General features: G+C 37.3%; 1 protein-coding gene across 17 annotated transcripts in view; it reads left to right on the forward strand.

The window, feature by feature from the left end:
• HDAC9 (histone deacetylase 9) overlaps nt 1-13,870 on the forward strand; it is a 1,067,281-nt gene that overhangs the window by 875,244 nt on the left and 178,167 nt on the right. For 15 of the 17 annotated variants that reach the window (XM_069587611.1, XM_069587612.1, XM_069587619.1 and 12 more), the window contains 4 exons: nt 3,659-3,714; nt 3,959-4,046; nt 9,859-9,978; nt 10,290-10,387. In XM_069587611.1, coding sequence (XP_069443712.1) covers nt 3,659-3,714; nt 3,959-4,046; nt 9,859-9,978; nt 10,290-10,387 — 362 coding nt within the window. Of the gene's footprint in view, nt 1-3,658; nt 3,715-3,958; nt 4,047-9,858; nt 9,979-10,289; nt 10,432-13,870 lie in introns of those variants that run through there. The other 2 variants (XR_011256609.1, XM_069587625.1) reach the window with 2 other exon arrangements.

The raw sequence follows: 13,870 nt of genomic DNA on the forward strand, positions 1-13,870 counted from the left end.
ATATTTGTATTGTTTAAGTTAACATATATGTATATAATTTTATTTTCAAGATGGCATGAGCTTGAGCCTATATAAATTTTGATGAATACAATTGGGAATTTTAATACAAATTTAATATGTTATTGGGGAAAACACTAAATGATAGTGGACAAGTAGGAGGGGATGTTATTCTAAGCACAGTTTTAGAGAGAGATTCAAAGAGAACTAGCAGTCCTGGTGCAACAGGAGGGAAAGAGAGCTGGATTGCCCCAGGACTCAGGCATCCTCTTTTGTTCCGTTTGCTCTCTTTCTGGGTAATGTAGTCCTTTTTTCTATAAGAGTGTTGTTGGGGGTTGGCTCAGTGGGCTTCATGTTCCCAAAGCAGCCACCAGAAAGAACACAAAGCTCCATCTGGTGCTGCAGGCAGGTTGGTGAGATGTGAGAGAGAAAATAGCTGCCACCTGACAAGATTATGGGAGAAGCAGCCTTTCCAACTTTCATTAAAGAAAATGCAGGGGCAGGCCCTCAGAAAAGACTGGGAAAATGTAGGTGACGTCTCCGTTCCTGAGAACACATTAGAAAGTGTTGGTACATCATGATGAGTAAGGAAATATTTGTTATTGGCAAGAAGATAATTTCAGTCTAAAACCAAGCAGTTACAACCCTGTATGCAAGACAGGAAAAAAGACACAGATGTGTATAACGGACTTTTGGACTCAGAGGGAGAGGGAGAGGGTGGGATGATTTGGGAGAATGGCATTCTAACATGTATACTATCATGTAAGAATTGAATCACCAGTCTATGTCTGACGCAGGATACAGCATGCTTGGGGCTGGTGCATGGGGATGACCCAGAGAGCTGTTATGGGGAGGGAGGTGGGAGGGGGGTTCATGTTTGGGAATGCATGTAAGAATTAAAGATTTTAAAATTAAAAAAATATTAAAAAAAATAAAACCAAGCAGTTCAGTGAAGTGGTAGAGGTTACTGAAGAAAACTATATAGTGAAAGGCAGACCTTTTGTTCAAATTTGGCTGTAAGAGAAAAGAGGAAGATGGAAATAAATTATATTTGTTAATTATATTAATAAATTTTATTTGTATTCTGTAATCTAGCTAGTTACCTGTACAATTTCAATTCCATTTTACTCCTTAATGTGAACCCTATTCAGGTTGATTATCTGTACATGTTTTTGAAAATCCTTTTTTCTGAACTATTTTTCATTGATGCTTTCCCCCTACCCCAAGTATCAGTTAAGTCCTTTTTCACTTTTGTGAACACGACTCTACTTGTGAGACCCTTTAAAATTTACCTTTCAACCTTCTCTTTGTTTTTTGTTTTCTCACTCTGGAATAATTGATGTTTGTTGTAAAATCATTTGGAAAATACTTGAAATGTTTAAGTAAATGTAACCCACATAATACCATCACACAATAGATCATACTATATATATTATGTTTAACACTAATACTTCTAATATTGCTGTCTTTTCTGTTCTGCTGAATATTTGTAACAATAAAATTGTAATGACTGTCTTAATATTCTGTTGTATAGATGGACCATATTTAATTTAACCATTTGCCTAATATCAATTAACTTAGATAATTTTCATTTTACTTACTGTAAATAAAACATTATCTTTTACACAAACATTTGTCTACACAATAACACCTTTAGGGCAAAAATCCTTTAAGTAGTAATAGATTACTAATTCAAAGGGTAAATGTTTTGTAAAGGCTCTAAATGTATAGAGGCTGATTATCTTCCAGAAAGGCTATAATACGTTATCTTCCTGCAAACAGCATTTATGAATATGTAGGTACCACCCCGTGGAGTAGTTTTAAAAGTTTTAATTTCCTAAGTGGAAAAATGGCTTCCTATTGGGATTTTCACCTGCTTTTATTTGATTACTAATTAAGGTGAATGTTTTTTCTTATAGTTATTGATTGTGGGATGTCTTCTTTCTACTGTCTAGTCATGCCCTTCACACATAAAACGTAATATTTTAATTTAATTATAAAGACCATTAGTATTAACCTAATTATAAAATTTTGTTATATGCTAGCTATATTACCTTGTATTATATTTGTTGTTATTTTCACACTACTGTTTTCCCAATAAAGTATATTGCACATAATCTAATTCTTCATTCTCAGAAGTCATGTAGCACTCTAGAGTTTCACTCTACAATCTTAAAAATCACTCCCTATTGTCTTGTGTTGTTCACTCATAGTTTCTTTTTTGCTAATCTTTTTAGCCGCAGAAATAGTGAGTTGCTTAAAAATAAGAATATAGAATATGTTTATCATTATTCCTAGGTTTGTAATTGGTATTGTGTTACTGACATCTAATTTGTTTCTGGGATTATCATTATGTAGGGGCTTCCCTGGTGGCTCAGGCGGTAAAGAATCTGCCTGTAATTCAGGAGACCCAGGTTCAGTCTCTGAGTCGGGAAGATCCCCTGGAAAAGGAAATAGTTACCCACGCCAGTATTCTTGCCTGGAGAATTCCATGGACAGAGAAGCCTGGCAGGCTATAGTCCATGGGGTCACAAAGAGTCAGACACAACCGAGCAACTAACACAACAATAGACCCATTAAAATACGTAGTGAATTAACTCATTGTATGTCAGTTACCATTATGTTCTAGAAAAATTTGTGTATATTTAAAGCTCATGGGACTAGATTATTTTTCTTGGGAATATTTTTATGCTTGTAGAACGATTTGGAAACAAATATCCCTGGGGTGTATTAAAATTATTTGCAATTTTTAGGATTGTATATTAAAGAAATATTCTGTTGTGAGCATATTACTTGTGTCATAGTTAAGTGAAAGGTGGTGTGAACCATCTGATAAATGATTTCTTTTTTTCGCGTCAAGTAACCCAGCTTTTCTGAGCATGCTGGCTTTGCAAGGATTTATAGTTGCCTGCCTTCATGCTGGAGTTACTTCAGCTTTCTGTGATGCATTCCAACTAATCTGGAGGTTAAGGCATTGCTTGATCATGGATAGATCTGATTGCTACTCAGCCCTGGAATTCTTTATAAAATTCCAGAATGTGGGCTAGAAATTGACTTAGGGAATCCAATAAAGTTGCAAGTCTTGGCAGTCATCCAAGCTAAATTTATAGACTGGAAGAAATATGGGCTTTCCATTGTTCTTTTTCACCTTTCTGGGGTTTCTTTTGTGTGCATGTGAGTGTGTGAGTGTAAATTTATCATTTTGCTGACATTGGAGTGGAAATAACCATTGAGGGCGTCCAGCTAAAGAATTTTCTCTTTGGATCTTCCCTAGTCTTTCCTAACTTTGACCCAAACCTGTACCAAGAATGAACTTGTTCTCCTTCTCTAGGATGCTGGTGTCATTAAATAAGAATTGGTCCTTGAAAATAAATCACACTAGAATAATAGCTGATATGCCATTTGTCTGCTTGGTACAACTCCCAAACCCCTGTTCTTCCCCTGGCTCTGTGGGAGCCTTCTATCTGAGACACGATCTGAGAAAACACAATCTATATATTGTTTCTGTTCATTTCTGCAAAATGGTACTGGGGGCACGAAAACCTTTTCTGAAGCCTCTTATAGAGTCCACTCTTTTTGTGTGTGCCTGATGCTCTTGGTACATGGAGATCTAAGCAGTCCTCTCCTATCTGATCACTGAAAATCTGTCTTGTTCCTACAGAATGGATTTGCTGTGGTGAGGCCCCCAGGCCATCATGCTGAGGAATCCACAGCCATGTAAGTAACCAAGGACTGCTGGCCACTCCCAGCGCCACGGTTCCTGGCGGTCACCTGCCCCATGCATGTCTCTGAAGCCTCTAATTGTTAGCAGATGGACTGAGAAACCTTGCGAGGTACTCCCAGAAGCAGATTTATGGCTTCAGAGATCATATAGCATTTTAAAGAATGCTCTGAACATTATTTATAATGGTTTTCCTGGCTGATTTGCTTTCTTATTTCTCTGTTCTTCTCTATTCCGCAGGGGGTTCTGCTTTTTTAATTCAGTTGCAATTACCGCCAAATACTTGAGAGACCAACTAAATATAAGCAAGATATTGATTGTAGATCTGGTATGTATTCCTGGCCAGAGCTGCATTTTCAGTGATTCCAGATAAAAGGGACTGAATTTGTATTTCTCTGTTAGGTTGCCTTGTTTTTAGCACTTGCAAACAACTGAAGGGTGTGTTTCCTTTGAATGTGGAAACTCATTAAATTCAGGATTGCAGTTCTGAAACCATAAACATTCACGTTTCACTTTCATGGTGTTAACTGCAATTTAATGAGAAGAAGGCGCAGATCGGGGCAACTTTTATGATCCTTAAATGAATTGATACTTCCACAGTTAAAATAACCCAACAGAACCTGAATTTACTTTTCCCTGCAGAATATAGACTTTAAATAGTCAGATGTGCTGGAAAGAATGTTGTTGCTTTGGTAACCAATTGGCCACTTCCCCTGGTTAGCAATCATGTTGCTTGTTGTGCAACAGTGGTATTATTAAAACAAGTCAGCGTGTCTTTTTTTTTTTTTTTCTGAAAAGATCTCAGATCATGTATGCCAGTTTGGGATAACTGCCGGCAGGAACCCTGCGTGATTAAGAGTCAGAGGCATTCGATTAGTCTTGCCTTTTAACATGATGCATTCTTACACAATAGAGTTATAATTTGTTTAACAAATGGTTTGTTTAAATGCAGATGACACTTGGCATGTTGTCTATAGTAGATTCACGAATAATGAACTGGAGATCTGCCCCATACAAAAGGACCAGCCCAGGAAAGGGCGAAAGAAAACTGACTGGTGATTTATGAGCCCCGTTTTCGGTTTGCCTCCAGTTCACGAGGAGGTGTAATAGGTTGTCTGACAAAGCATAGACAGGAAATGAACCCTGGCATCCAAAGCGAACCTGCTGCATCTGCACTTAATTAATTTTTGCAGGTGATAAAAGATTTAAAGGCAAAATATGTTAGAAGTTTTTTTGAAGTGCAAGGCTTAATAGTCTAAATTTTGTTCATATCTGCACTCATAATTAAATCTTATTGGGAAGCCGTGGCCTTACCGCCTGGTCTTCTGATTCAGTTAGGCAGGCCTGCCAGAGGGTGGGGAGAGAGCAAACAAAGCCCTGTGAAGAAACACTTAGTCAAGTTAAAGTAAAGAAAAAAGAAATAAAAGGCTGATAACCATTTCTAGCGTTCCAGAGGAGTGGATGTTTTCCCCCATACTGTATTGTAGCCTTCCTACAAGTTCTTGGGTGCTGAGAGTATTGAAACCCAGCTTTCCATCTGTTTTCCAAACATGCTGAAGTTTCAGTGTAGGTCATAGTTCAACATTAAAGAAACGTGTTGAAGGCCTAGATATACTACAGCAGTGAGGTCTTAAAGTTTTACAAAAACGAGGACATCAGTTCCTATTTTCCCATGTATATACAAAATGACATTTTAAAGAATGAATAATTATTGGCTTGCATGATTTATAAGATAGTAAATCTTTAAAATATTTTAATATGCTTCTAAAACACTTAAGTTCTGCTAGAAAGATAAGCTAAAAACTTGAAGAAAAGGCAGCAGATGAAGACCAAGGATTGTGAGGAAAATCTTTCTACACATTCTAAATTTGTCAAAATTATGCAGGAAAGAGATTGGTAAACTGTCACCCTGTCTTTCAGAATTTCTTCGTGTTATTTTCTGAGGACTCTCCACTACTAGGAAGATAATAACTGTTAAGAGCCTCTTTGAAAGCACACGTGTGACATCCAGACTCTAGAGCAATGGACTGTACAATAGACATGAAAGCTAAAATGCCTGGATGGTGATGGATGGATATCTTGTGCCTCAGAGGATTTGTGTGTAAAGCTTTGTTTTTGTACATTCATATAAGAATAAAAAGATTTGCGGGATATAATTTGCTATGATTTATAAAGTAAGTTGCTTGGTAGCTACCAGGAGTGTCCTGTAAGCTTACTGGCCTTTGATTATGAATTTGCTCCATTATCCCACATAAAGGACGCTGATTTCCCAGCAGGCTGCAGTAGAAGAGAAGGTTTTGTTTCATGTTCTCTAAACATACGAGGTTCTTTCCAAAGGGTTGCCTCTGAGATCACCACCAGCCCGCATATTCTTGCTTTCAAGTCTTCCAGATTCTGCAGCTGCAGGAACACTTTGAGGAAATTCCCCTGTTTCTTCCAGCTGCTGAGAAGGAAGTTTTAAAGTGCCACGTGGCGCTGAGACATCCGTTCTCCCTGGCTGACAGGTCTGTTCTGCAAGTGAGCAGAGGAAAAGTAAAGGTGCTTCAGTGACAAAAGATCTTCATTCCTGCATATCCAAACTCACTGACTTTAGCTAACTGGTAGGAACCACAGCTCCACCAGTTCTTGGGCCAACAGAAGCCAGCGCCACTCCATTGTTCCAGCAGCTAGATTCATCATTTTTAGATGCCTACTAACTAGAGAGCCAGAGCTCGAATTCACCCTCTGTTTGAGCCTGCAGCCAAATTCAGAGGCGTTGAATATTTTAGGCAAGGATGATTTCTGGTTTATCTGGGGAGCTTCTTCCTTCTAGTTTTCCTTCTGGGGAAGATTCCAAAGACCTTCAGATTGGTGAGGAGAGGGAGCAGGCACACCCGCTTTTCAGCTTGTAGGAGATTGGCCGTTGTGTTCAGAGCATGCACCTGTCTTAGGATGTGCCTGCATGACTCAGGTAGCTTTTATGTAACGTGACTTTCAGTTGAAAATAATATGTTTTAGGCTATTTTCGTTTTTAAAAAGGATGCTTCGAATGTCCTTAGATTTTGGGGAATTCAATTTTCAGTCAAGCACCAAACTTGACCCAAGAATTGCCAGTACTAAATAATTGTAAGTAATAACATTAGTTGATAGAATAGAATTTATTCAGAGCTATTTTAACATTGTAGTGAAAACATATTGGCTCTAAATCCTTACATAGAATACATTTTCACAGTATATCTTTAACTAGTAAGCTAGTGATTTTTTAGTATCCCACTCCAGTACTCTTGCCTGGAAAATCCATGGACGGAGGAGCCTGGTAGGCTGCAGTCCATGGGGTCACTAAGAGTCAGACACGACTGAATGACTTCACTTTCACTTTTCACTTTCATGCAATGGAGAAGGAAATGGCAATCCACTCCAGTGTTCTTCCCTGGAGAATCCCAGGGACGGGGGAGCCTGGTAGGCTGCCATCTATGGGGTCGCACAGAGTTGGACATGACTGAAGTGACTTAGCAGCAGCAGCAGCAAATCTTAGATGCAAGATCTGTTTTGAGGCTGTGAGTTATTTGGTTCATTTTCTTACTATAGCAAGTCCTCATCATCACGAATGATTGTCTTATGTTGTTGCTATGGAGAAAAAGTCCTTAGATCATACCTGACCAGTAGACACTTTGTATTTTCAGACAAAGCTGAAAAAATACTTTCAAGAATATAAGTTGTTGCCCAAAACAAGAGGCACATTTGAATTTACCTGTATCTCTAAATGCTTTGTGAATATAAATATGGAGTAAAGAATTATCCATGTAGTTTTAGAATGAATTTGTAAATTTTAAAGAATAGTATCTGTTGAAGCCTTATTGTTCTGTGGGCAAGACTGTAGTTCTTATTTTGAAATTTATGTGGTGATAAGTACCCAACCTGTTTTACAAAACAAATGATTTTATATCTAAGACAAACTATCTTTTATTTGACTGTCTTAAATAAATCTTTACAACATCAAGACAATATTTTACTGGTTTTCAAACTGTTGATATGTCTAGGCCCAGAGCACAATTTTTCTTAAAACCTGACTGAGAAATTCTATCTTGTAATAGAAACAAAGTTTTCTATCAGTGTTATTTTTCAAAGTATTTTGTTTGCCCATCCTCTAGATATCCATTAGCAAATTCGAGACTCTTGTGGGTTAAATTATTTCGTTTCTGTTCTCATAAAGGAAAAGTTTTACTATCTCCTCTTTCCTGTCCTTTGAACATCCTGAAATCCAAGATTTAATATTTTTCAGTATGCTGAAAAGATTTTCCCCTGATATGTGTATGCCTTTAGCCAAGACAAGTTTCTGGAAGGATGCCTATCTTCCCCAATATTCTCTGATTCCTTAATTGGATATGTGTACTGTATGAAAGACGGAAGGTATATTAGTGTATGTCTGCACTGTGGATGGCAAGATCACTTCAGGCTTTCATAAATCACCAAATGGAGGTTTTGATGGTGTCCAGTGAGGGAGTTCTGGGCTGGAGGTTGAAGTAGAGACAACTTATATAAACCTCAATAAGGGGCAGTAATGACCACCAGTCTCACTTCATAGTTTTACCAAGAGAATTGAAGAGATAATGAATGAAATTGTAAATTAACATCATAATGGTTATGAGTTTGGCCTTCGGAGTAAGAAGTGGATTCAAGACCTTGTCTTGAAAAATTACTGAAACTCTCTAAGTCTCAAGTCTGCTTACCTTTTAAATTATGGATAATACCATATACCTCATATAAATGTTAACTAAGCTATGTGAGATGTTTAATATGGTACCTGACTCAAAATTTTTAGGAATCATTGTTGAAAATAGTGTGATTCATACTGATACAAAATAAAGTACAGTGTAAGTAGGTAGTTAACAAGTAACCAAAAATCTTTTTATAACAGAACCTGAAACTATATATGTTACACATGTAGCAGTAATACTATATTAAATACAAATATGTAGGTTATTTGCTTTTACGAGTCATTTATTTTATTTTGTTCAGAAGCTATTTAGGAACCGTATTAATTGAGACTCTTAATGCTTGAGGTCTTTTAGTAAGGACATTTAAAAAATGCTATTAGTTTTATTTTTCCCGTATCTTGTATCAGTTCCAGCATGTTTGTATCATAAAACAATTAGCAAAAAGAGCTATTAAGTTTTGTATCATTATTGAATATGAATGCCGTAAGAATTTTTTTCATTCACTTTGATGAAACTGACTTTTTTTTGTGGGAAGAAGGAATGGTGTAGGGAAAGAAAAAAGAGGAGGAAGGAGGCTGGGAAGAGAGCCATAATATATTAAATACATAATATTAAAATTAGGCAGATTGGACAAGATCACATAAAGGCCCATGCCTTTGGCCCAAATGATTTAATAGCTAATGAGCTCATGCTCCTGTGTCTTCGACTCTTGCCATCACAATTTTACCAAAATATAGTATGAAGTCCTTTTTGCATCTGGCATCTCTTTTGAAGTCATTCTAACTGCTGAGGGACTGCTAACTGAACTGAACGCTTCAAGAAAGCCAATTTACTCAGCTGGTTGCAAAGCCTTTGACCTTAATGGTGGGACTTGGCAAATCAATGCATACACGTATGTTTAGTGTTCTGTCAAGAATTGTGAAAATGCTCTGTAAGCCATAGATCCTTCTGCAGAATACTGGTTTGTAGTTTAAACATTAGTCTTTCTTCAGAGGCCAATGAGGCTAGTTAATTAAGCCTGAGGGGTTATGAACTGTTGGCAGTTAATAAGTCATAAAATTCCTCCATAAAACAGGATGCAAGATTCCATCACTGAAGCAAAGAGTACAAAGGGCCGGTGTATAAATATCTAATTGTACCAAAGGACTGGGCTTTCTCAATGACTGCTCATCTGGAGTCTCCAGGGCATGTTCTCTGTGGTTTCCTGATTTTTAGAAGCCAGTTTAAAAAATGAGTGCATTAAAGGGTAATTTGCCTGAAAGTTCAGGAAGTAAAGGGGGGTGGTGTGGAAGCAAGCTGAACACGGGAAAGAAAGAGGGATACAGAAGACAGAAAATGAGAAGGAGGGTGGGGTAGAAAGACAGGGAACTAGACATCAGGAAAGTTGTTTCCACACAGAGTTAGACGTGACTGTATTTGTCATCTGTTTTCTTTTCCCTGTAGGATGTTCACCATGGAAATGGTACACAGCAAGCCTTTTATGCTGACCCCAACATCCTGTATATTTCACTCCATCGCTATGATGAAGGGAACTTTTTCCCTGGCAGTGGAGCCCCAAATGAGGTTCGGTTTATTTCTTTAGAGCCCCACTTTTATTTGTATCTTTCAGGTAATTGCATTGCATGATTACCCCTAATTTTCTTGTCCTTTGCTGGTGTTTTAAATTACACGAGATTACTGAATTGTCCCACGGGACCAAGAACCAGTGCAGAACAAGTGCATAACCCAGAGCACTGGTTGTCAAGCAAGGCTGGACTGATTTGACATGTTGTTTGATGTTTATTTCAAGAGCACACATGTGCTTGTTTTCCTGTCTTCTTGCTTCTTCCCTGTGTTCTCCTCTACCCACTGTGGCATGGTTTTTCTCTTCCTAGGTTGGAACAGGCCTTGGAGAAGGATACAATATAAATATTGCCTGGACAGGTGGCCTTGATCCCCCCATGGGAGATATTGAGTACCTTGAAGCATTCAGGTTTGTACTTCTTTCTCTGAAAGTGAAAAAATTAGAAAACAAAAGTCCATTGAAACAACATGAAATTCAACAGAGAAATGTAAATTTCTGACCACAGCAGAGTGGTTAACGGAGCCATTGTATCAGAGGTCCAAAAAAATATTTGGTTTGGGGGACCTGAATATTGCTACAAAGACAAGGGATATGAGTATCCAAAAAAGTTACATCAAGACCTAGCTGTAGTTATACAGGTATGTTCGCCACTGGCCAGACATGTTCTCTCTTTATGCCAAAAAAAAAAAAAAAAAAGGGAAAAAAATTGTATTGAGGAATTCTGGAAAACTCTGCCTATGATAACATATGATGTGATTTAAAATGGACATTAGCATATTGACTGCTCTGGGAGGCCCTTCACTACCTATTTCACTTTTTTTGTACAGGCATTTCCCAAACTTCATTGGGCTATAGAATTTTTTGCACATATTTTTGCACATGGCAACTCTTGGCTTTCTTAGTTCCAAGGAACATTGGCTTAGGCAGTCTTACTACATGCTCAAGTATTCCATTTCCTTTATACTATGTGTGTTTTCCCTCTCACGTTAAAACGCCAGTAGATTAATTGGTTGTTTCCAGTTTCTTTAGAAAATCTAGGTCGTAATTAAAGTGTTTATTGATATATACATTTTGCATTGTACTTTTTTTCCCAAACAACTTTAAAAAGTAGCTGAAACAAGAAATACAACAAATTAAAAGTTTTTGTTTTGGATATAGTTTTTAAGTCATTTATTCTCTGGTATTAAATTTTTTTTCAGTCTTCAGTAAGGTCTCTTTTAAGGGAAAATATCAGATTATGTTACTATATCCCTCACTTGCAAGATTTTGGATTTTAACTTGTTGGTACTATAGGATTTGAGGTGTTTTGTTTGTTTGTAAGCAATAGCAAACAAGTGCATGATAAGAAATTTTTGACCCATTCTTTTTTTCCTAATTTAACATTTATATATATAAATTCCCAAGGGAAAAATCCTGTTGATAATGTATCCTAAATACATAGGAAAAGTTTTTAATCAGTGAAGTTTCAATGGGTTTCTGTATATTGTTGCAGAAGTATAACAATACACAGAAGTTGGCCTGTGTATCATGCATACTTCAATTTTTCATTTGAGAGTCACTTTTAATTTGAAAATAGCCTCAAGAAAAATGATAGGAAATTGCTATCTTTAAGAATATTCATTAAAATAAATACATTTGTGTTGATATTTGAGGAAAATTCTACTTCAGATTTGCACTCTGCAAAAATATACACTCATACATCTCTACTATTTATAGAAAAATAGGTGAGATAAGTTTATTTATTTGACTTGGATTGTCTGTGACGATATCTTGTGTTCAGTTCAGTTCAGTTGCTCAGTCGAGTCCGACTCTTTGCTACCCCATGAATCACAGCATGCCAGACCTCCCTGTCCATCACCAACTCCCAGAGTTCACTCAAATTCATGTCCATCGAGTCAGTGATGCCATCCAGCCATCTCATCCTCTGTCGTCCCCTTCTCCTCCTGCCCCCAATCCCTCCCAGCATCAGGGTCTTTTCCAGTGAGTCAACCCTTCGCATGAGGTGGCCAAAGTACTGGAGTTTCAGCTTCGGCATCAGTCATTCCAATGTTAATTAGTAGTAAAACTAAAAACATACATTAAAAAACTATAGGGGTTTCAGTATTATGAATTATTTTTGCCTATATTTGCAACTTAAACACTATTAATATTTTAAAGATGTTTTAGTGGGATAACAGATTTTATATTACCTTATGTATGAATTTATATGTTTATCAAGTTGACTTGGTAACTTATATGATACATACATTAAGTTCTCAACTTTAGTATCTGATTATATTCATTGGTCTGTAACACAGAGCTATTAGTTTTTTATTATCATAATACTATCATAATAATGTTTGATATTATTTAATATTATCATAATAATATTTGTGGTACTGTACCTTTACCTAAGAATAGATCAAGTATTCACAGCATGAAGGGATAATTGTTATTTTCTACTTATTCTCCCATGGCAAAGTTAACAGTAGATGAGTTAATTTTTTTAAAGCCCCTTTGAACACAATTTCATTAAGTAATGTGAAAATAGATATTAAGTGGTATTGTTCAGTTGCTAAGTCATTTCCAACTCTTTACGACCCCATGGACTGCAGCACGCCAGGCTTCCCTGTCCTTCAGTATGTCCCAGAGTTTGCTCAAACTGATGCCCATTGAATTGATGTTGCCATCCAACGATCTCATTCTCTGTCACCCATTTTCCTCTTACCCTCAGTCTTGTTCGGCCTCAGGATCTTTTCCAGTGAGTTGACTCTTTGCATCAGGTGGCCAAAGTATTGGAGCGTCAGCTTCAGCATCAGTCCTTCCAATGGATAAATAGGGTTGATTTCCTTTAGGATTGACTGGTTTGATATTAAGTATACATTTTTGATTTTTGATTGAAATGGTGATTGAATCAAGTGCTTCTAAAAGCATTTGAATGTCCTGAAGACAGCACCTTCTATTGCCTGGAAAGAGCGAAGAGCGCTTTATTTTAGCAAACTTCTCTGAACTTCCCAGTGTGGTCACCATATCCAGGCTTAATTAGAGGAGAGGCTACATTATTTAGCTCCGCTACAGAAATGTAAAATTGTGACTTTGATGTTTATAGTTATTTAAGAACCAGATTTAATCCATAATAATTAATCCATTTAATCCAAATTCTATTAATTTTGAACTATACAATTTCTGCTTGCTGCTCAATTTGTATAACTAGAAATACTTGTAAACTGTCCTTGGAGGACTCAAGAAAGTAAGTCCTTAATTCAAAGAATATTAATTGAATGCACGGTATATGCCAGGGACAGTGATGAGCACTTGGAAGTTACAGCTGATATGCTCTTAGGGAACATAATAAAAGTGGTACTTACTGTTCTAGAGAATAGATATCCTTAGACATAGAGAGGATAAAATGATGAATTCTTTCTGAAAGATTCTGGGAAGCTTTCATCAAGTATTATTCCACTTGTGTTTTCAAAATGAGTGGTAGTTTTCAAGGGGTAAAAGAATTGGACTAAGAGGAAGTTCTGTATTTAGTCATTCCATTCAGTTCAGTTCAGTCACTCAGTCGAGTCCGACTCTTTGCGACCCCATGAATCACAGCACGCCAGGCCTCCCTGTCCATCACCAACTCCCGGAGTTCACCCAAACTCATGTCCATCAAGTCAGTGATGTCATCCAACCATCTCATCCTCTGCCGTCTCCTCCTCCTGTCCCCAGTCCCTCCCAGCATCAGAGTCTTTTCCAATGAGTGAACTCTTCGCATGAGGTGGCCAAAGTATTGGAGTTTCAGCTTCAGCATCAGTCCTTCCAAAGAACACCCAGGACAGATCTTTAGAATGGACCGGTTGGATCTCCTTGCAGTGCAAGGAACTCTCCAGAGTCTTCTCCGACACCACAGTTCAAAAGCATCAA

Source organism: Ovis canadensis, chromosome 4 (genome assembly GCF_042477335.2).
Source record: "Ovis canadensis isolate MfBH-ARS-UI-01 breed Bighorn chromosome 4, ARS-UI_OviCan_v2, whole genome shotgun sequence".
Taxonomy (NCBI): Eukaryota; Metazoa; Chordata; class Mammalia; order Artiodactyla; family Bovidae; genus Ovis; species Ovis canadensis.